Below are 21,311 nucleotides of genomic sequence, written 5' to 3'. Positions count from 1 at the left end.
GAAGCTCTGGCCAGCATGAGATCGGGTAGCGCCCCAGGAACAGACGGTCTCACAGAAGGCTTTTATAAAACCTTCAAGAACCAACTGCTCCCACACTTGCCGACTCTCTTTGATGACATATGCGTGGAGGGATGCATGCCTCAATCTATGAGGGAGGCACTCCTGGTTGTGATACTGAAACCGTGAAAGCCCCATGGTGAATGCAGCTCATATAGACCCCTCTCGCTCTTAAACACAGAGACCAAACCTTTCGCCAAGGTATTGGCCACCCGCCTAGCGCTACTTGCTGATGGTTTTGTGGGCCCAGAGCAGGCCGGATTTATTCCTGGCAGGAACCTAGTCTATAATATACGAACAGTTCTGGGCACTATACAACATATTCGACAGAATAGGCAGGCGCTGGCGGTGTTTCTTGATATGGAGAAAGCCTTTGACTCGGTAGAATGGCCTTTCATGCGTAAGGTTCTGCAGCGGATTAGTCTAGGGCAGCCTTTCCTACAAAAGCTGGGGGCACTGTATCATGGCCCACGGGCTCGGCTCCGCATTGGAGCCCTGGTCATGGACTCTTTCCTCATCAGCAGAGGTACAAGACAGGGGTGTCCTCTCTCGCTCTTAATGTACGCCCTCGTTGCCGAGCCACTGGCTTGCGCCCTACGAGAGAATCACGGCAATGAAGGCATAGGATTCCCGGGATACAAAATCATAGTGTCAATGTACGCAGACGACACCTTACTTTGCGTGCGAGACCCTGATAACAACCGAACATCGGTGCTCAGAGAGGTGGTCCCATTCGGGGCGCTCTCTGGCCTGAGGGTCAACTGGAATAAATCGCTTGTTTATCCACTGACACCGATTACTAAGCCCACGCCATTGGAATACCCACTACAGTGGACCACAGACCCGGTCCGATATCTGGGAATCCAGCTACACACGGATGAGGAAACCCTATTTAGAGCCAACTATCGCACCGCTGTCAGTAAGCTGGAAGACGATGTAATAGCCTAGAGCAAACTTCCACTGTCCTTGATGGGGCGTATCTCTATAATGAAGATGGTAGTGCTCCCTAGATTTCTGTTCCAGTTCATGACCATCCCAATGGTACTCCCCAAGATATTCTTTGCGCGACTACAACACTGATGGTCAAGCTAGCATGGGCGGGTGGACAGCCACGTGTCCGATGGACGATACTTACTATGCCATACTCCATGGGGGGACTCGGAGCCCCGGACTTTGAGGCATACTACGGAGTAGCTCAGGCGTCACACCTACACACATGGTTGCATGGAGACCGGAATATACCGCATTTTCGCATGGAGACACTCTTCGCTGGCCCAGACTCACTCCCTCACACGATATTCGAACGGACAGACCGCAGAACAGGCATATTAGATTCAATAACAGCCACGAATCACGCATGGCACAGTCTCTTACACATGCAAAATGGCACGTTATTATACTCGCCGGAGATGCCAGTTGACTGGGCTAGATGGCTACTCCCGCTTAAGGAATAAGGTGTAATCGCTGCCTTACATACACTGAAAATAAAGACAGTGGGAGACCTATTCACTGATGGGGTGGCGAAGACTTGGGAACAGGCCCTGGGAAACAGTGACACGCCCTCACTCCTGACACGTTTTCAATACCAGAGGGTGCGCCGCGCTCTGGGGGACCTACTATGCGTAGATATGGCAGAGCCCCCGAGGTCCCTGAACTCACTTATGTACTTAAAACTGCTACCCCTCAGAAACTGTTGTCCAATATATATATAAAATAACAGAGTTGAATAAGCACCAAACATACTCTAAGGCGCGCTTAGCATGGCAGGCTGACTTGGACACTGAAATGGACGATGACACGTGGCGATATTGCTGTACTATCACTAAGAAAGTATCACTTAATGGCAGACACAGACTAGTTAATTTCAAATTCCTAAATAGGGTATACTACACCCTGGCTAGACTCTGCAGACATGGCCTAAGGGACTCGGCTCGCTGCGAGAGGTGTGGAGCCCCAGATGCAGACTTCTACACCTCGCATGGCAATGCCCGGGTATATGGGACTACTGGAAGAAAATATTTGCTGATATTAGCTGAGTGACCGAGTTTGACATGACACCTGACCCTCTGATTGCCCTATTAGGATACACCAAAAAGCTGCCTAGAGCGATCAGACGCCTGTTAGACATGGGCCTGCTCGTGGCACGTCGGGTGCTAGCATGCTGCTGGATGAGAGGTCCATTGCCCACTCCCAAGCGCTGGGCGACTGACATGCTATATTGCTGCACGCAATCAGAAAATTATAGTGAACTACAACCCCCCACTAGCAGACCTAAGAACTTCTGGGGCCTGTACCAAAACTACTTGACTAACAGGGAGGCGACCGAGGGGGCAACAGAATGAAAACGTACTGTATGCATAGACGAGGCATAATGCAGGAGGGAAGAGTAAAGGGGACAAAATGGCACTGGCATTGTGAAGTAGGCAGGGAGTCCCTACACAGGAGAATAAGTTCCAATTAAGGTGACCCGCCACCTGCCCTGCTGAGGGTTGTTGGCTAAACGGCTGTGTATAAACTGTATGTAGAGAGGCAATGTTATCCAGCAATGCAGAAGATCAGTAATGTCAGATGGGGGGGGGGGGGGAAAGGGGAGATACAGAACTGTATTGTAAATTTACCTGATGTTCTTAATGCAAACGTAATAAAGAAAGTTAAAAAAAAAAAAAAAGTGACGTTGCACAGTCTCTTTTCTTCACAGGCACCTCAGGGATGTGTGGGGTGTCCAATTTCCTCTTTTTGTGTGGAACTATGGCCTCTTTAAGGCTCCACACAGTTTTTTGCTTTGGATCGATGGGATCAGGCAGAAAAAGTTCTTCCTCTTCGTTGGTAGCTTTCGGCACCGATTTTCTCGGTTCCAAATGCGGTTTAATTTTCGGATCTGGAGCCTTACAAGGGGTTTTTGTGTTCTTTGACGTTGTGTCCGAAATCTTTTTCGGATCCGAAGGCTTGAGGGGTCCTTGGTTCTGAGGCCTTGTGAACTTTGGGTGCCAAGGGACTCAGTGCTGAGGCTTTTTGGAGCCCGCGTGAGTAGGATGTGCTCCCGCTTTCGGTGCAGGCGATGTTTTTGGGCACTGGCATGCGGCTTGCTCAGTCCAGAGCTGCCGGAAGGCTTGTCTTCGGTGCCGGGCCCGGGGGCGTGACTTCTGAAGTTTTCTTTCGGCCTCGACAAGGTCCTTCAGGCGAAGTCTTGACCAGAGCCTTTTGCTTTTTGGGTAGGTTTGGGGCAGGGGCAGTTGTACTCACTCGTGGAGTGATATGGTCATCTGAGTCGGAGTCATCTGCTTCGGATACGATGTTGAGATCCGCCAAATCCTCTGCAACGTCGGGGCCTTCTTCGAAAATGACCTCCGGCACCGGAGCAGTCTGTTGCGTCATAACGTGCCGTCGAGCCAGGCGATCACGGATAGTCTTCTTGGACCGGAAGGAGGTGCAAGCTAGGCAATTTTTCTCCTCGTGCGACAGAGGTTGCAGACCTTGTGCTGGTCGCTGTGTGGGATTTTAACTCCACACTGGGGGCATTTTTTTAATGGAGTCCTTCCCATTAGCGGTAGGCCCGAATGACGTTGATAAGCCCAGCTGCCCGAGTCGACAACCGGAATAGAGTTTGAGAGTTAGCTCGACAAAAGGCATGCGCATGAAAACAATACTGTCGAATCTACGATTGTTTGCGCGTCGAAAGGTTAGAAAACACGTTACCGAAAAGGAACTCTTAAGTTCCATCCGAATCCGATGGAGGAAAAAAAATCGAGTTGATGCCCATGCGCACTATCGTCCAAGGGAGGAGTAACCTATCTCGTGACTACTAAGGACTTCTTCCAAGACAATAACAAGGTGCAAAGATCCGAGCCCAACACCAGAGGGCGATCTATGCACAAGTATGAATTCTGCAGCTCATTTGCCTCGAACATATGTATTTAGAAATACAGCGACTGTAGAATATTGTACTGTGCACTCGAATCTGGTGAAGTGGCATGTGAACCTACAGTACTACAGGATGCAAATTCATTGTTAAATGTAAATAAAGTTGTTTGTTCGCAGCATGTGCTGCTGCAGAATCCTGTGAAGCAGCATCTATCTCCCTAAAGTGATGGTATGCGAGGTATATTTTGTCCGACTTGAGCTTCTTGTTGGGCATAAATATCCAAACAGTAATGCTTAGAGAATGAGTGGATAGAAAACCAAGTAGCAGGCTTAAAGGTGTCTGCAAGTGGGATGTTAAAAAGTCTTAGGAGCTAAATATGCCCTGGGCACTGACCGTAGTGTGTGACAAACTTTAGCGCATCAAACTTGAATGCATTTATCAATCCATCTGGCAAAGACCACTTTGGATATTGGATTTTTTAGGTGAGGCTGGTCAAAAGCTACAAAGAGCTGCTTGAAAGGGTTCTTTCAACATCTAATGTGTGTAGAGCACCTTGTGTGACAGACTGTAGTTGAAGGCAAAAAGCTCTACATGCCAAGAACAGATGCCTACTGGTAAGTCGCATTTTCCGTTCGAGGCATATGAGCTACAGATTGTACACTATGCATAGGTTATATAGCAGTACCCACTCTTAGCGGCGACCACCCCTATCAGTTGCAGTAGTTTGGAATAATGTTTTGAGAACAGCCTGGCCCACATTAGCTTGTTGTTTGGTTTGCACATCTACACAATAGTGTTTTGTGAATGTGTGCGGTGTAGCCCATGTGGCTGCTCTGCAGATGTCATCTAGGGGAATGTTCCCTAAAAATGCCATTGATGCTCCTATCTTTCTGGTAGAGTGGGCTTTAGGAGGAACAGATAGGGTACGTTTAGCTTTGTGGTAGCAAATCTGTATGCATTTGACAATCCATCTAGCTATTCCAAATGGGATTGCCCGTGTGTGGTGTTAACAGACACAAAAACGTGTTTTGTCTTACGAAAGGGTTGTGTTCTTTCTATGTAGTATAGCAACGCTCTTTTGACATCTAAAGTGTGAAGAGCTCTTTCTGCTACGGACTGGGGTTGCGAGAAGATAACGGGCAGTTCCACAGATTGATTGAGATGGAAGGGAGAAATGACTTTAGGCAGGAATTTTGGATTGGTATGCAAAACAACCATATTTATTTATTCATTTGTTTATTTTAATTGGACATTTTTCCCTTTTTTTACCCTTGCAGGGCACAGCACAAACAAAAGTTACAAGCAAATAAGCAAACAAAAGCACAACTTAAAGAATTACATTTCGGCAGGTACGATGGATTACTTAAAGGCGAGACCATGCAAAACTCTTTACTCCCTAGGCACTCATTGGACTCAATTCTTCATAAAATAATGTCCCTAGCATTATCTGTCTCTCCAGTTATTCGGGGGTTCCCATATTTGCAGCCCTAGTCATTCCCCCCTTTTACCCTCTCTTGCGTATATACCCTTCTCAAGATAATAAACAGAGAGAAGTCTGGCCAGCCATTGATAAAATGTAGGGGGCACTGGAGCCAGCCATGCTGAGGAGACACATAATGTCCACCTAAGCCTAGTGAATTGGGGACACTGATCCCTAAGATCCTCAATAGAGTTATAGCCAATTGATATGTAAACTACAAAATAAAGAACTGAAGCTGCAGTATTCTATGGTAAGCAAAATCACTACTATGTAAAATTGTTAAAGACCAAATGGGAAATTTAGATGTGATGGCATGCTCTACAGCAGCGGGGATGACAAAGGACAGAGTCCATGATGGCATGGGCAATGGCAGAGTGGACGAAACAGACAAAGCAGAATGAGATGGCATGAGTCGCTGCCTGAAATGAGGAGTCTTTAGTTTCTTTCTGTACTTCAAGAGTGATGGAGTGGACCCAATACAATGATGCAATGAGTGTATACACTACCTTGATAATCTTGATCTTGCAATGGTAGGCTTCTAGACTGTCGTAAAAAGTCCGAATCACCCTACGAAACTCCTCAGAGGCCTCGTCTACTTTCAACAGCTCCACTTTGTTATCCTGGACTTCAGCTATGCCTGATGGTGAGATCAGAGGAAACAATGGGGTCAGGCCAGGAATTTTAACTTCTCCACCGACTGATGCTTTTTCATAACCCCAAACTCCCGCCACCCTTAAACAGTGTCAATGGAATTTTAGGACATCTGTTCAAGACAGCATCATCATAGTGACGGATTTGTTATATAGCACAGTTTTACCATGCATACGCACTGTAAACAAGATACTTGTATTAACATGCAACTATCTCTGGTGTATTTCATTCATACATATGCTTTGAAATGTTCCTTGTAGAGAGACTGGGAATCCTAGTTTAAATGCAAAGTAACATATCGGTAACATCGACAGAAGCTTTATTGCCTGCCATAGTCTTTCAGCCTATTGTGAGGTGGGCACGTTCATAAAGGCCAGTTTCAGATTTACAGGCACAAACATCTCAAATAAGTGGGGACCCCAGGGTGTAGGGGCACACATGCCCAGTGTATGAATTCCGAGCGGGTGGATATCCATCATGGCGCAGAACTACATCAATATATCGGAGCTCAGGATGCTGCTTCTAGCTCTTCAACTATTTCAAACAGTAACAAAACAAGGCTGCTCTAATACGCTACACCAATATGACAAGAGTATTACATCTGCAAGAAGAGGGAATCTATACCCCTATCGTTCTTAGTTTCTTTATTGGTGTCTGTTATTTGCGTAAAGGATATAAGATGACAATGCACAATATAGTTAGATAAAAAGTAGAAGAACAGTCTTACCAAACAATCCTGGTCAGATTCGTAACCCTACCACCCAAACCCACCCCATAAGCTTCGGTGAGCAGTTCTTTCTCAGTCTCACTGATTATACCAATGAACTCCGGTACTACTGTGTCATAGGCAGATGGCCAAGGCGTCTATTAAACCCTTTCATTACTGCAATAAGGTGCCAAGCATTGTATCTAAAGACACACAATTGATGGACGAAATGCAGAACAAATCAAAACATTCACCCCCAGTCAAGAGACCGGAGTTAAATTCATCATTCTTTTGCTCACCATGTAACCCCAGTTTAGACCTGGCCATATGCAAATCAGTCTTGACCCTGTGCCTCATGGGAACAGTCCAGCCCGAACCGCCAAGCCAGGTCTTCCCTGGACCGAAACAAGTATCCTAGGACCGGTTTCAGGGTTTCACCCATCATCAGCCAGGATAGCTTGTTTCCAGTGGCACAGTGAGCCCGGGACCCACTCTGGGCATCCCCGGGGCACTTAGGGCATGGGTCCCATGCTCTCCATGCCACTGGAGTCAAGCTATACTGGCTGATGAGGGCTGAAAACCCAAAACCAGTCCTAGGATGCTTGTTTCCAGTCCAGGGAGGACCTGGCATGGCCATTCAGGCTGGACTTTTCCCATTGGGCGCAGGGTCAAGACTGATTTGCATATGGCTGGGTCTAAACTGGAATGGCATGGGGAGCAAAAAAACTATGGATTTAGGCCCGGATCTCTGTACTGGGGTGAATGTATGACATTGTTCTACATTCTGTTCATCAAAGGAAAATGCTACTTACCAGTATGCATCTGTTCTTGGCATGTAGAGCTGCAGAGTTACACACTGTGCATAGATCCCCAACTAGTGTATTTGCAGTTTGTTGTTGCCCTGAAAAGTTCTTTGGAAGTCACGAGATAGGTGACTACTCCTTTGGACCACATTGCGCATCCGCTCCATCCTCAGATTGTTTTTCGCTATTAGGGAAACGATGGAGCTTTGCAAGAAAAGGAAGGATGTCCGTGTAATCTTCATCTAATTCAGATAATACTGGAACAGACAAGGGTAGCCGGGGAGGCGGGTGGGCATGTGTAACTCTGCAGCTCTACATGCCAAGAACAGATGCATACTGGTAAGTAGCATTTTCCGTTCGAGGCATATGAGCTGCAGATTACCCTGTGCATAGATTGTATAGCAGTACCCACTCTTAGCGGCGACCACCCGTATCTGTTGCAGTAGTTTGAGATGTTTTGAGAACAGCCTGGCCCACATTAGAGTGTTGTTTTTTTGCACATCTACACAATAGTGTTTTGTGAATATGTGCAGTGTAGACCATGTAGTTGCTCTGCAGATGTCATCTAGGGGAATGTTCCCTAAAAATGCCATTGAAGCCCCCATCTTTCTTGTAGAGTGGGCTTTAAGAAGAACAGATAACATACGTTTAGCTTTGTGATAACAAATCTGTATGCATTTGATAATCCATCTAGCTATCCCAGATTTTGAAATGGGATTACCCTTGTGTGGTGGTGAGAAAGACACAAAAAGTTGTTTTGTCTTACAAAAAGGGTTGTGTCCTCTCTATGTAGTATAGCAATGCTCTTTTGACATCTAGGGTGTGAAGAGCTCTTTCTGCTACTGTCTGTGGCTGCGAGAAGAAAACGGGCAGTTCCACAGATTGAGGTGGAAGGGAGAAATGACTGGGCAGGAAGTTTGGATTAGTACGTAGAACGACCTTATTGTGATGCATTTTCAAGAAGGGTTTTTGAATGGTTAGTGCTTGTAATTCACTAACTTTCCGCAGAGAAGTTATAGCCACTAGGAACGCAACCTTCCATGTTAAAAATTGTAGTTCGCATTTGTGTAAGGGTTCGAAGGGAGGTCCCATCAGCCGTGTGAGAACAATGTTTAAATTCCACACAGGTGAAGGTGGTACTCTGGGAGGAATCATTCTCTTAAGGCCTTCCATAAAGGCTTTAATAGCAGGCACTCTGAACAGAGATAGATGCTGTCTGTTTTGCAGATATGCTGCTATTGCAGCAAGATGCAGTCTAATAGACGTGTAGGCTAAGTTACATCTTTGGAGATGCAGTAAGTATCCTATGATGTGTTGAATAGACACGTCTAGGGGATTAAGATCGTTGTTGTGACAATATATTACAAAGCGTTTCCACTTAGCTGCATAACATGCTCTAGTGGTTGGGCGCCTAACTTCTTTTATTACATTCATGCAGTCTGGAGGAAGGTTAAGATATCCAAATTCTAGAATTTCAGGAGCCAGGTGGCAAGGTTGAGCTGAGCTGGGTCCGGGTGCCTGATCTCTCAACGGTTCTGTGTTAAAAGGTGTGGAGGCAGGTATAATTTTTTGCGCTGTACTACAGACAGTTGTAGCAGTGTGGTGTACCACGGCTGTCTGGCCCAAGTTGGAGCAACTAGGATGAGGGTTAGAGAATGCTGCTGTAGTTTGCGTACTACTAGTGGCATGAGTGGTATAGGTGGAAAAGCGTACACAAATTTGTTTGACCAGTTCATCCATATCGCATTGCCTTTGGACAGTGGGTGTGGATATCTGGCGGAGTAGCTTGGGCATTTGGCGTTTTCGTGGGTGGCAAAGAGGTCTATCTGAGGTTGTCCCCACATCTGAAAGAATGGTTGAAGAACTTGCATATGAAGTTCCCACTCGTGGGTCTGTTGTGTCTGACGACTTAACAGATCCGCTATGGTATTTTGTACTCCTGGAACATGCTGAGCTAGAAGGAATATGTTTTGAGGTATAGCCCACTGCCATATGTCCTGTGCTAGATGAGAGTTGCAGGGAGTGTGTTCCTCCTTGTTTCATTATGTAATACATGGCTGTCATGTTGTCCGTGCGGACTAACACAGCTTTGTTTGATACTTGCTTTTGGAAAGCTTTTAGTGCTAGGAATATAGCTAGTAACTCCAGATGATTGATGTGGAGTCATTTTTGTTGCGGTGTCCACCTGCCTTGCATGGTGTGTTGTAGTAGGTGGGCCCCCCAGTCCGGAGAGCAATGCGTCCGCTGTCCAGATTATCTGAGGAACTGGCTCTAGGAACGGTCGTCCTTTGGAAAGGTTTTTGGTGTTCCACCACTGCAGAGAGCGAGGAGTCCGACCGTCTACCAACACTAGGTCTGTTAATTGACCTTAAGACTGGTTCCATTGACGTGATAGGCACACTTGTAGAGGACGCATTTGAAGTCTTGCATGGGGCACTATGAAAATGCAAGAGGCCATCATCCTTATGAGTTGCATGAACACCCGTGCTGGAAGGGATTGTTGTGGCTGAAACTTTGTGAGAAGAGTTTGCATGCTGGCTATCCTTACTGGAGTGGGATAAGCTAGCGCTGTTGAGGTGTTTATTGTGGCACTGAGGTACTGTTGTACTTTGGATGGTTGCAGATGTGACTTGGTGTGGTTTATTGTGAACCCCAAGTTGTGGAGCAGTTGGATCGTGGCATGAGTGTGTTCCACACACTGGTTGTATGAGCTGGCTTTTATGAGCCAGTCGTCGAGGTACGGTAAAGCATGGATGTGCTGTCTTCGTAAATGTGCTGCCACTACTGCTAGGCACTTGGCGAATACTCTTGGTGCTGTTGACTCCGAATGGGAGTACTTTAAATTGATAGTGCTGCCCGTCTATTACAAATCTGAGATATTTCCTGTGAGCCTTGTGAATGGGAATGTGGAAGTATGCGTCCTTGAGATCTAGAATAGCAAGGAAGTCGTTTTGTAACAGGAGAGGAAGAACTTGTTGGAGTGTGACCATGTGAAAATGGTCTGACTGTATTTATATGTTTAGCGGTCTGAGGTCCAGAATAGGCCTTAGAGAGCCGTCTTTCTTTGGGATTAAAAAATATAGAGAGTAAACCTCTTTGTTTTGTTGGTGCAGAGGAACTGGTTCTATTGCACTTTTTTCTAGCAGAGATATTACTTCTTGCTTTAACAGTGATAGATGTTCTTCTGACATGGGTGGCATGTTTGGGGGGTAGATGTTAGTTCTAGACAGTAACCAGACTGAATAATTTGTCGCACCCACCTGTCTGATGTGATGTTGGTCCAGGCAGGAAGGAATTGTTGCAGTCTTCCCCCCACAGGAGTGGAATGTTGGGGGGGAAGGGGAGGAAAGTCATTGGGTAAGGGTGGAGGCAGAGCGGGAGTTGTTGGTTTTCCCTCTGCCTTTGTTGTTGTTCCCCCTGTAACTGGTAGCCCTTAGTGAATATGGAATGGCTAGGGGTCTTGTAAGAAGTGGAGGGACTTTCGGAGGAGTAGCCTCTTGTGTTGCCTCTATATGATGTGCGACAAAAAGAACGCCTGGGAGCTTGCTGCTGCAAGGTTCCCATAGATTTTGCTGAATCTGTGTTTTTTTTCATTTTTTCTAAAGACACGTCAACATTTGGGCCAAATAAATGTGTCTCATCAAATGGCTGATTAAGGATGGAATTTTGTACCTCAGGTTTAAATCCCGAAATACGTAGCCAGGCATGTCTACGTAGAAGGGTACTGGTATTGATTGCCCTTGAGGCAGTATCTGCAGCATCTAGGGCACAACGGAAGGAAGTATTAGTAATATTTTTACCTTCTTGTACAAGTTTATTGGCCCTATTTTGTCTGGTAGTTGCTGCATTATGGACTGCAGTTCATCATAATGTGCCCTGTCGTATCTTGCCAACAACACTTGTGAATTGGCAATGCGCCAAATGTTAGCTGCCTGTGACGCTGTTTGTTTACCGGCGGAGTCAAGGAGCTTAGATTCTTTATCTGGTGGTGAGGCCTTACCTGATGTTTGTGAATTAGCACATTTACGTGCATTAGACACTACTACAGAATCTAGGGGTGCTGGGCCTCTAATGTAAGCTGGATCTGTAGGGGCAGCTTTATATTTTTTCTGAATGCGAGGGTTGAGGACCCGAGCCCTGACAGGATCTTGAAAAACCTCTGTTGCGTGCTTGATGACACCTTTAAGCATTGGCAAAATGGCAGTAGACCTTTGTGTATTATCAAAAGTGTCTAATAGGAAATCTTCCTCCACAGTATCGGTGTGCAAGTCCACCCCATGGTACTGGGCAGCTCTCTGGACTAGTAGGTTAAAACCTATAGTGTCTTCTGGTGGGGAAGGTCTGGAAGGATATACATCATCTTGTGGGACGTAAGGCACATCAGGGGAGTTGTAATCATCCCATGGATTAGGTGACTGAGGCGGACTATTCGTCCCTGCTGGGTCATGTGCACCCCCACCTGTGTCATCAGACTCTGTATCTACATCATCATCTGGATTAGTGGATGGTGTAGGCGAATGATGTGGTGGAGGAGGTGTAAGAGGAGGAACAGTATGGGGAGGTGGTGGAGAAGGGACCCTTAATGGAGAGGTTGCAATGTCTCTTCTTTGGAGGAGGAGGAGGAGGAGATGCCGGTGCATCTAGCGATCACTTCTTGGAGCTAAGAGCTAGTTGGCCAGTCTTAGGATCCTTTACAAGAGTTTTTTGATTAGGATCTGGTGTAAAATGTTCTTCTGTATAGGGCAGATCCTTCGGTGTCGAAGTTTTCTTCGCCACCAACTCGGTAGCTGGTCTAGAGTCTTTTGGTTTAGAAGTGTGACCTTTTGAAATGTCCTTTACCGGAACATGTTTTTTGCATCCGGGTGTTTTTTCGGCTCCGAAGCGTGTGAATCGGGCCCTTCGGGCGTTTTTTTACTCGACTCAGAGTGAGGTTTCGGCATCGATGAGCCGCTGCCAGTCTTCGGCGCCTTGTGCTTAGGTGTCGGAGCAGCGGTCGGCGTGGTTGAGGAAGATGGCTTCTTTCTCGGTGTCGGTATAGTATCGGCACCGGGGATAGGCTGATTCGAGCCCAAGCCGCCTGAAGGCTTAGTAGGCTTCTTTGCCGGGCCCGAAGGCAGGGAGTGGGAAGCAGTCTCTCGGTGTGCATCCGGGCCCGAAGGTGAGGGTGTAACTGAAGCCTTTTTTGAGGGTGTTGAGGAATGGTTGGGGTCGACGGTCTTACGACCCGTTGAGCTGGAGTGATGTCCTCGACGTCGGAGTCTTCGGCATCAGAGGAGCTGGCACTTTCTTCGGCGTGCTGGTGTTCTGGCACGTCGACGCCCTCTTCAAAGATGTCATTGGGGATCGAAGCGGACGAGCGAGCCATTGTTTTTCGAGCTCGTCGGTCCCGAATAGTCTTCTTGGAGCGGAAAGAGGCACAAGCGGAACAGTCTTTGGCCTTGTGGTCCGGTGACAGGCAAAGGTTGCACACCTCATGTAGATCGGTGTGGGGAAACTTCGACCCACATCGAGGACACTACTTGAATGGCGTCCTTTCCATGAGCCAGAGTAAGGCCTAGGTAGGCCCGAAGGCCTTCGTCGACGACCGGAATTGAAGACTTCGAAGTGGTGAAGAATCTCGATGTGGAGCGCGATCGAAACAATACCGTCGAACTGGGTGAGGATTGCGCGTAGAAGGAAATTCGGTTCCAAACCGGAGCGCAGGAAACGCATCAAAGCCCGATGGCGGAAAAAAACGATCTGAGGATGGAGCCGATGCCCATGCGCAATGTGGTCCAAAAGGATGAGTCATCTATCTCATGACTTCCAAGGAACTTTTCAGGACAACAACAAACTGCAAACATCGGGCCCAACACTACGTGGCAATCTATGCACAGTGTGTAATCTGCAGCTCATATGCTGCAAACTGTTCTTTTTGCATTTGTCACCCTGAGTGGGACAGGTAGCCCAGATGTGGGTCCTGTGGTCTCCATGCCACTGGAAGAAGGTGGGACTTGGCCTAGAGAGCAAGCAGGGGCCTTGATCACTTAAAATTTCACAATGGTAGATTCTGCATTTACTCTGAAACTTTCAACCCATCGATGGATTTCATCAGATAGAATGGTAAGGATTGAGTTCGGGTTAAGGGAGCTGGACCACCCTTAAACAACTAGACTCTCTAGAGTAGGGGATGCTGGATTGAGAAGGAGTAGTTTCTTACCTGTAACTCCAGTTCTGTAGTAGGGGTATCTCTGTGATAGTCAATCTATGAATAGTCCCGCCCATGTGCGTGGACCCTGGAGCAATCAAAACAGTGTCTTAAGTTGTCCTCTTCTGAAGTCCTGCATAGACCCTCTTGAGAAAATGAAAGAAATAATGCAGCCTGCATTAACACCATGCGCGCTAGCGGAATTCCGCTCGCACGCTGGGTTTTGCGAAAACGCACTTTACGTGACGAGCTGGGCTCGTCATCAGCGTGCGAGGAGGCTACGCCATGACGAGCCCAGCTCGTCATCAGCGTGGAAGGGGTTAACAAGGCTACATTGGCCAGCACTTCATCCTGAAGTGAAAACGGATAGCCAAATAATAAAGAAATGTACACATTATACAGAATTTCACACAGAGAAACTCCCCTTCAGAAAAATCCTTTGTCATGATAGAAAGGAAGAGTTGGACAGACAAGCACCATAGGCTCCCAATATGTGCCTGGAAAAGGGATACTGTGCCTTTAAGGAACCCTCTAGAGACCCTCGGTATCCCATGATGCACAGCTAAAGGCAAGTTACTTTCAGTTCTTTTTGAAGGTGTATTAAGCCAGGCCTGTAGGATCCAGGAAAACACGGTTTCTTCCAACGGGGAGGAGGGCGGGCGCTTATGACTATCACAGAGATACCCCTACTACAGAACTGGAGATACAGGTAAGAAACTACTCCTTCTGTAGTAGGGGATCTCTGTGTATAGTCATAATCTGTGAATAGAATGGCAAGCCCATCCCAAATAACCAAACCCAGCGGTGGAAGAAACCTAGAAGAAAAATCCTTACTGAGCAAATAAATTCCTGAGCGAAGCCTGTCCAACTTGCGCATCTCTCCTGGCTTCAGAATCCAGGTAGTAATGTTTAGCAAAGGTGTGGACAGATTTCCACGTAGCCGCCCTACAGATGTCTGCAATGGGAACGTTACGTAGCAAAGCCGCTGTAGCCGCTTTGCCTCTAGTTGAATGAGCCTTAGGCTTAAACCCTTGTTAGCCTTCTGGTAACATTGTTGTATACAGGATACAATCCACCTAGATATGGACTGTTTGGAGGTGGCAAGACCAGTCCTGACTGATCCGTAATTAACAAACTAATCTGACCTACGAATGTCTTTGGTAAGTAGAATTTCAACACCCGTCTTACATCAAGTGAATGAAGGGACCTCTCCACCGGAGAGGAAGGATGTTGATAAAACGTTGTTTAAGTGATCGTCTGGTTGACATAGAAAACATATATCACTTTAGGGAGAAACTTAGGGTGAGTCCTCATGACAACTTTGGAAGCCTGAAATACCGTATAGGGCTCTTGACAACAGAGCCTGAATCGCACTCACCCTGCGAGCTAATGTTCTAGCCACAAGGAAAGCTGCCTTCCAGGATAAATGCTGTAAAGAAACCTTATGAATAGGCTCAAAAGGCTCCTTAATCAACCTAGACAGCACCACATTCAGCTCCCACAAAGGCGAAGGACGCCTAATGGGATGAAATACCTTCTTCAAACCTTCAAAAAAATCTTTAACAGTGATTAGGAAAAGGAACTTTGTGAAGGGCATTTCCTATACGCAGTTAATGCTGCGAGGTGAACCTTAATAGAATGAAAATTAAGGCCGGATTGAGCTAAGTGCAGCAAGTATGGAAGGATGACATCTTCCTTGCAGGATGTAGGATCAGCATTCTTGGACGTGCACCAAATGCAGTATCTCTTGCACTTGTAGGCGTAGGAAGTCCTTGTAGATGGCCTCTTTGCCTCCTTGAGTATCCCCATGCAGTTGTCAGGCAGATTTAAGAGTCCATACTACACTAGCTCAGGAGCCATGCTGCCAAACTCAACAATGAAGGGTTGGGGTGCACCATCTGCCCCCGAACTTCGTGAGAAGGTCCAGCCGACATGGAAGCTGCAGATGGGGCTGGAGAGACCTGTGTAGCAGGTCGGTGAACCACCACTGTTGAGGCCACTGCGGTGCAATGAGGATCATTCATGCCCTGGATTGGGACAGCTTGATCAACACTGCTGGAATCAGGGGACTGGGTGGAAAAGCATATAGAAAGCTGTTTGATGATCCATAGTGCATTCCCCAGAGTCCCCGGTTGGTAAAACCTGGAGGCGAAGTCTCGGCATTTGCTGTTGTCGGCGGTGGCGAACAGATCTATTTCTGGAGTGCCCCATCTTGCGACGATGTTTCCTAACACTTCGTCGTTTAAGACCCATTTGTTATTTTCCTGAACAAGCCTGCTGAGTGAGTCTGCCTTAGCATTCTGCACACCTGGTAGAAGGGTAACCGTTATCACCAGTCCCCTGGCTAACAGCCAGTGCCAGATCGCTTGCACGATCTCAACCCCCCCTCTGCTTGTTGAGGTAATACATTGTTGTCATGTTGTCCGTCTGTACAAGCAGGAAGCTGGTCCTGAAGAACGGATGAAAGGCTTTCAGCGCCAAATGAACAGCTCTGAGTTTCCGAAAACTGATGTGGTACGTGGTGTCCGCCTGAGACCACATGCCTTGGATCTGAAGATTGTCCAAATGCGCTCCCCAGCCCTGAAGATAAGCATCAGTCACAATGGTCTGTATAGGAATGTCCTTGTGGAATGAACTCCCTTGAGGAGATTCCTTGCTGAACACCACCACTTCAGGGACTGTTGAGTGTTGAGACAGTCTGATCCTGTCCTCCCAGCTCCCTCGTTTCTGATCCCATTGATCCTCCAGACATTCCTGCAGCGGCCTCATGTAGAGGCGTGCATGTGGTATGAGAAAGATGCAAGAAGCCATTGGCCCTAGGAGAGAAGTCACTGTCCTCACTGTCGTTGATGGAATGGACAGGAGTCTGAGCCTTCCGGGATCGATAAGCATCACTCCTCCGAAGGACACGCTTGCCCTGAGAGTATTGATGGAGTCTCCCAAGTACTGCAGACACTGAACAGGAGTCGGGACAGACTTGGACATGTTGATGTGCAGACCCAGTTGGTTCATCATAACAGCCTTCCTGTTGAAATGCAGTTGTGCTTCCGAGAAGGTGGACGCTTTGATAAACCAGTCGTCCAGGTTCGGGTAGACAAACACCTTGTTCTTCCTCAGGTGCGCTGCCACCACCGCCATGCACTTTGAAAACGTTCTGGGTGCAGACTTCAGACCAAATGGAAGTACGGTGTACTGATAGTGATTGGTACCGACTAGGAAGCGCAGGAACTTCCGATACTTCTGTGCAATCGGAACGAGGAAGTACGCGTCCTGCAGATCTATTGCGCAAAGCCAGTTTCCTCGATGCAGCGGAGGATAAATCTGGTGCAAGGACAGCATGCAACATTTTTCCCTGCGAATCCATTTGTTTGCTTGTCGCAAATCCAGAATTTATTTTGAAAGTTTTATAGAGCGCGAACCAGACCCTTGCAGATATCAGAGCGCTTTACAGGCAGTGATGAGAAATTATACAACAAAATACAAAACAAGTCGAAACAAATATACGTGAACAAAATGTGAAACATACATCAAACAAATGAGGTACATCAGATATGAATAACACATTGTGCAAAATAAAACGAAGAGAAGGGTTCGGCCCGAGTGAGCATCTGTGCAATGTAGGTTGTCTGTTTGCACTCTTATACTAAAAGAGCTACCAGCGGAGGTAGTGGAGAAGTAATGGTGTCCTTAGGTGATGATCATGTGAATTTTTCCATGAGAATCGCCTTTACTTCTTTTTTGAAAAGTGCAGTAGATGTGATAAGTCTGGTTTCTGGGGGTAGTGCGTTCCAGATCCTAGGAGCCATCCCTGAGAAGGAACGTTTATAAGTTTTCGTCTTATTGAATCTGTGTGGCTTCAGTAATAGGTTTTCTACACTTCTTGTGGATCTCTTACCCCCAGAGATAGTCAGTTTCTGAGAGAGATAGCTGGGTGTCTTATAGTAAATGGCTTTGTGAGTCATGCAGGCTATTTTTAGGTGAATTCCCATGGTAGCCAATTCAAGGCTTTTAGTCAGGGGAGATGTGGGACCTTTTTTGAGCCCATGATGAGTCTGGCTGCAGCATTGATGGTGGCTTTTAGTGGTGCTGTTGTTGCTTTAGGGAGGCCGCAAAGAGAGACACTTCCATACTCTACCCTGGGGATAACTAGTGCTTGAACTGCCGTCTTGAAGTCATTTTTTGGTAGGAAGGGTTTCAGCTTTCATAGAGTATTAATCTGGAAATGTGCTCCCTTTGTTGCGTTGCCAATATGTTTGTGCATGTTGAGGTTGCAATCAAGGGTTATAACCAATGATTTTGCTGAGTCAATGATTGTTGGTTGAACGTTGAATGCCGTGATGCCGTGAGGTGTTAGAACCAATCCTGGAAGGGGGGGTGGGGTATTTTGGAGGTTGAAGCTATAAGTAGGAATTCATTTTTTAGTGCGTTTAACTTGGGATGGTGCTCAGCTAGCCATGATTGGGAGTTCAGCAGCGTTTTGTTAAATAATTTGATGTCTTCTGGAGTATGAATTTTAAGGTAAAGTTGTGTATCGTCTATGTACATGTGAAATTGGACGTTGGATGCTTGCAACAGGACAGTAAGAGGTTCTAGAAATAGATTGAACAGTGTCTGGGATAGTGAGGACCCTTGTGGGACTCCCAGAGTTATTGATACGGGTTTGGACAAGGAGTTATTGACCTTGAATTTTTGGGTCCGGTTTTGAAGAAAGCAGGTAAACCAATTGAGCACTGTGCCTAATAGGCCCATTCTGAAATTCAGCAGGTCAATCAGGTTCTCGTGTTTGACCGTATCGAAGGCTGAGGATAGGTCTAAGATGAGTAGGCATGATCCATTTTGATCGAGTATTTGTAAAGCGTCGTCGATAAGGTGTGTCATGGCTGATTCGGTGCTATGTCCTGCTCTGAAGCAAGATTGGTGATTCGAAGTGGTCAATGTGTTTTGTCAGTTGTTAAGGTCCATCGGGTCAGCTGTGTTTTTTTTTTGGGATGGGTGACACTTGACCAATTTTGAGGATGTCGGGGATGCAGCCTTGATGCAGAGAACTATTGATGATCCTGGCCCAGAGCGGCAGGATCAGAGGGGTTAGATCTTTAACTGCGTTAGCGGGGAGAGGATCGGTGGTATGATTGACCTGCTTGAGGGTGCTAAGAACCTTGCATAATGCTTCTTCAGTGTAGGTATAGGAGGAGGACCAGGCTGCCTCGTTTTTTAGTTTAATTTTTGGGGATGCTTGTTGTGGTGGAGTTGGAAGAGTGGGAGGAATTTTGGTGCGAGGGCGAGACTGTAAGGTCATTGAAAAGATCTCTTGATGTTTTCGGTTTTTAGATGAAATTAAGACGAGAATTTGTCACACGGGGTTGGGTGCGAGAAGTATCTTGTAGTTGTTGAGGTTCATCCTTAAATTGGGATTTGATTAATTCAAAAAGTTTTTGGGGACGATTTTTGCTTTATCTAATTGCTGGGAGAAAATTTGGCTTTAGTGCGTTTGATCTTTCTATAGTAATGTCTCTTATTCCTTAGAATTTTAAGGTGCTTGGAATATGGGACTGATCTCCAAATGCGTTCCGAAGTTCTAAGAGCACGTCTTCATCGTTCAGCAGGTCATTGAACCAGGGTTTAGAGTTTTTCGAGGAAACTCTTTAGTTGCAGAGGAGCAACCTCATTGATAACCGCAGACATTGAGTAAAGGTAGTGGTTGGTGAGGTTATGTACGTTGGAGAGGCCATCCAGAGGCTGGAATAATTTATAGGAGTGGGTGGGCAAAGTGTTGGGCTAGAGTTTTTTGGTTTAGTGGATTGGGCTGCGTTGAGTTTCACGGTTTCCCTGATTAATAAAGTATGATGTGGTGGTCTGACCAATCACAGGGAAGGATTGAGTCAAGCTGAATGGAGTTGTTTTTGGAAATTAAGTCCAGGATTGCACTTTGGTGTGTGTGGGGCTGTTGCAAATTTGGGTGAGGTCAAGCGTGCAGATGAAGTTTTTGAGACTGTTGACCATTGAGTCGTTAATGTCTTTCCAATGGAGATTGAAGTCGCCTAGGAATATTTGAGTGTTTTGACATCCGGTGGTCATTGTGACCATGTCCATGAAGTGTTCAGTGAAGGTAAGGTTATCATGAGGTGGATGATATATGATGTGTAGGGAGCACACTGGCGTGCCATTGCTAGTGAGGTCGATGCACATGTATTCACAAGAGGAGAGTGTGGGGGATAAGGCTCTATTTACTGAGATGGTGCTCCTGTGAATGCATGCTATTTCTCCCCCAGTTTTTTCGCTTCTATCAAGTCTGATGATGTGTTAGTTTGGTGGTACCAGAATGTCCAAGAGGGGTGAGGAGGATTCAGTTAGCCACGTCTCTGTAAGCACAAGCAAGTAAAGCTCATGAGAGATGATTAGGTCGGCGAGATCTACTGCGTGTCGAGCGGCCGATCTACAGTTCTGGAGGGTGCATTTAAGACAGGGTGTGATGAGGGGAGGGGTGGGATCAAGTGCGAGTGTGATTCTTCTAAGATTATTGTCGATGATTCCTCTATTGTTGTGAGTGGAGGTTCTGTGAGGGTTGGGGGTAATAGCCAGGATGGTCATGTGTGCGGTGGCGATGGGGGTGATGAGAGGGGGATTGTAGGAGAGTAGAAGGGAGCGAATATCCTTCTCAGAGAATGGGTTGGTGCTTCGGATTAGGCAGGAAGGGAGATTGGGGATGGAATGGAATTCCAGGTGAGGCGATTATGCTTGGGGGTGCGTGAAAGGAGAGTTGGGGGGTAGCTTGATCTAGACGTGTTTGCAGATCTGATGTGCATTGGTTGTCTAGCAATCATCCTTTTGACAGTGTGGAGTTCATCTTTGATTTGTAGGAGTGCGGACATAATCCTATCGAGACTGCTATTTGGAGCTATTGTGAGTGGGGTAGATGTGTGTGATGGCTCATCCATTGTGGTATCAGGGGCGGATGGGAGTGGACAGGATGACAGATATGTATGAGTGGATGGGCACATATAGAGTAGTGGGCGGTGGTGTATATGCGGTTGGAGGAACTGTTAGTGCGGGTAACAGAGGTGTTAGGGTGGGTTGTTGGTGAATTGAAGTGGTGGGTGTAGCTGGGAGCGGAATGCGGACTGGAGGGGGAGCGTGTTCGGGATGGGAATGGAAGGAAGCAGACTAGTGTGCCAGCATTAGATCTGTATGGTGGTGGTGGTGGTGGGGTGCATTTGTATGTGCTGGTGAGTGAGGCGTGGGGGGTTGGGTGGGATGTGAGTTGGTGGATAGAGTTGGGATGGGGTGTGTTGGGAGGTAAGGGTAGTCTGGAAGGTCGGGCATATGGATCCGATGCCTTGGGATGAGGGGGGAGGAGGGTGATAGAGGGGGATGTTGATGTGGCAGAAGATTTGTTGGCAGAAGGGGTAGGTTGGGTAGAGGGGGAGGGTTGGGTTGAAGTAAGGGGATTGGATATATGATTTTTAATGATGGGAAGATTCTCTAGTAAATTTAGATTATGATTCAAGAATTGCATGAAGATAGTGCCATTATTGTAGATTGTAATTGTTGCTGTAGCTTGGAAGAGC

At 46.8% G+C, this 21,311-nt stretch overlaps 1 protein-coding gene across 3 annotated transcripts in view; it reads right to left on the bottom strand.

Moving 5' to 3' along the window:
- Positions 1-21,311, bottom strand: part of PARP10 (poly(ADP-ribose) polymerase family member 10) — a 453,255-nt gene that overhangs the window by 159,023 nt on the left and 272,921 nt on the right. For all 3 annotated transcript variants that reach the window (XM_086966532.1, XM_086966534.1, XM_086966533.1), the window contains exon 9: positions 5,906-6,036. In XM_086966532.1, the coding sequence (XP_086822658.1) occupies positions 5,906-6,036 (131 nt within the window). The remainder of the gene's footprint in view (positions 1-5,905; positions 6,037-21,311) is intronic.

Source organism: Lissotriton vulgaris, chromosome 4_1 (genome assembly GCF_964263255.1).
Source record: "Lissotriton vulgaris chromosome 4_1, aLisVul1.2, whole genome shotgun sequence".
In the NCBI taxonomy this organism is placed as follows: Eukaryota; Metazoa; Chordata; class Amphibia; order Caudata; family Salamandridae; genus Lissotriton; species Lissotriton vulgaris.
Note: the sequence above shows the minus strand (reverse complement) of the source record. Positions and strands in the feature narration are given on the sequence as shown.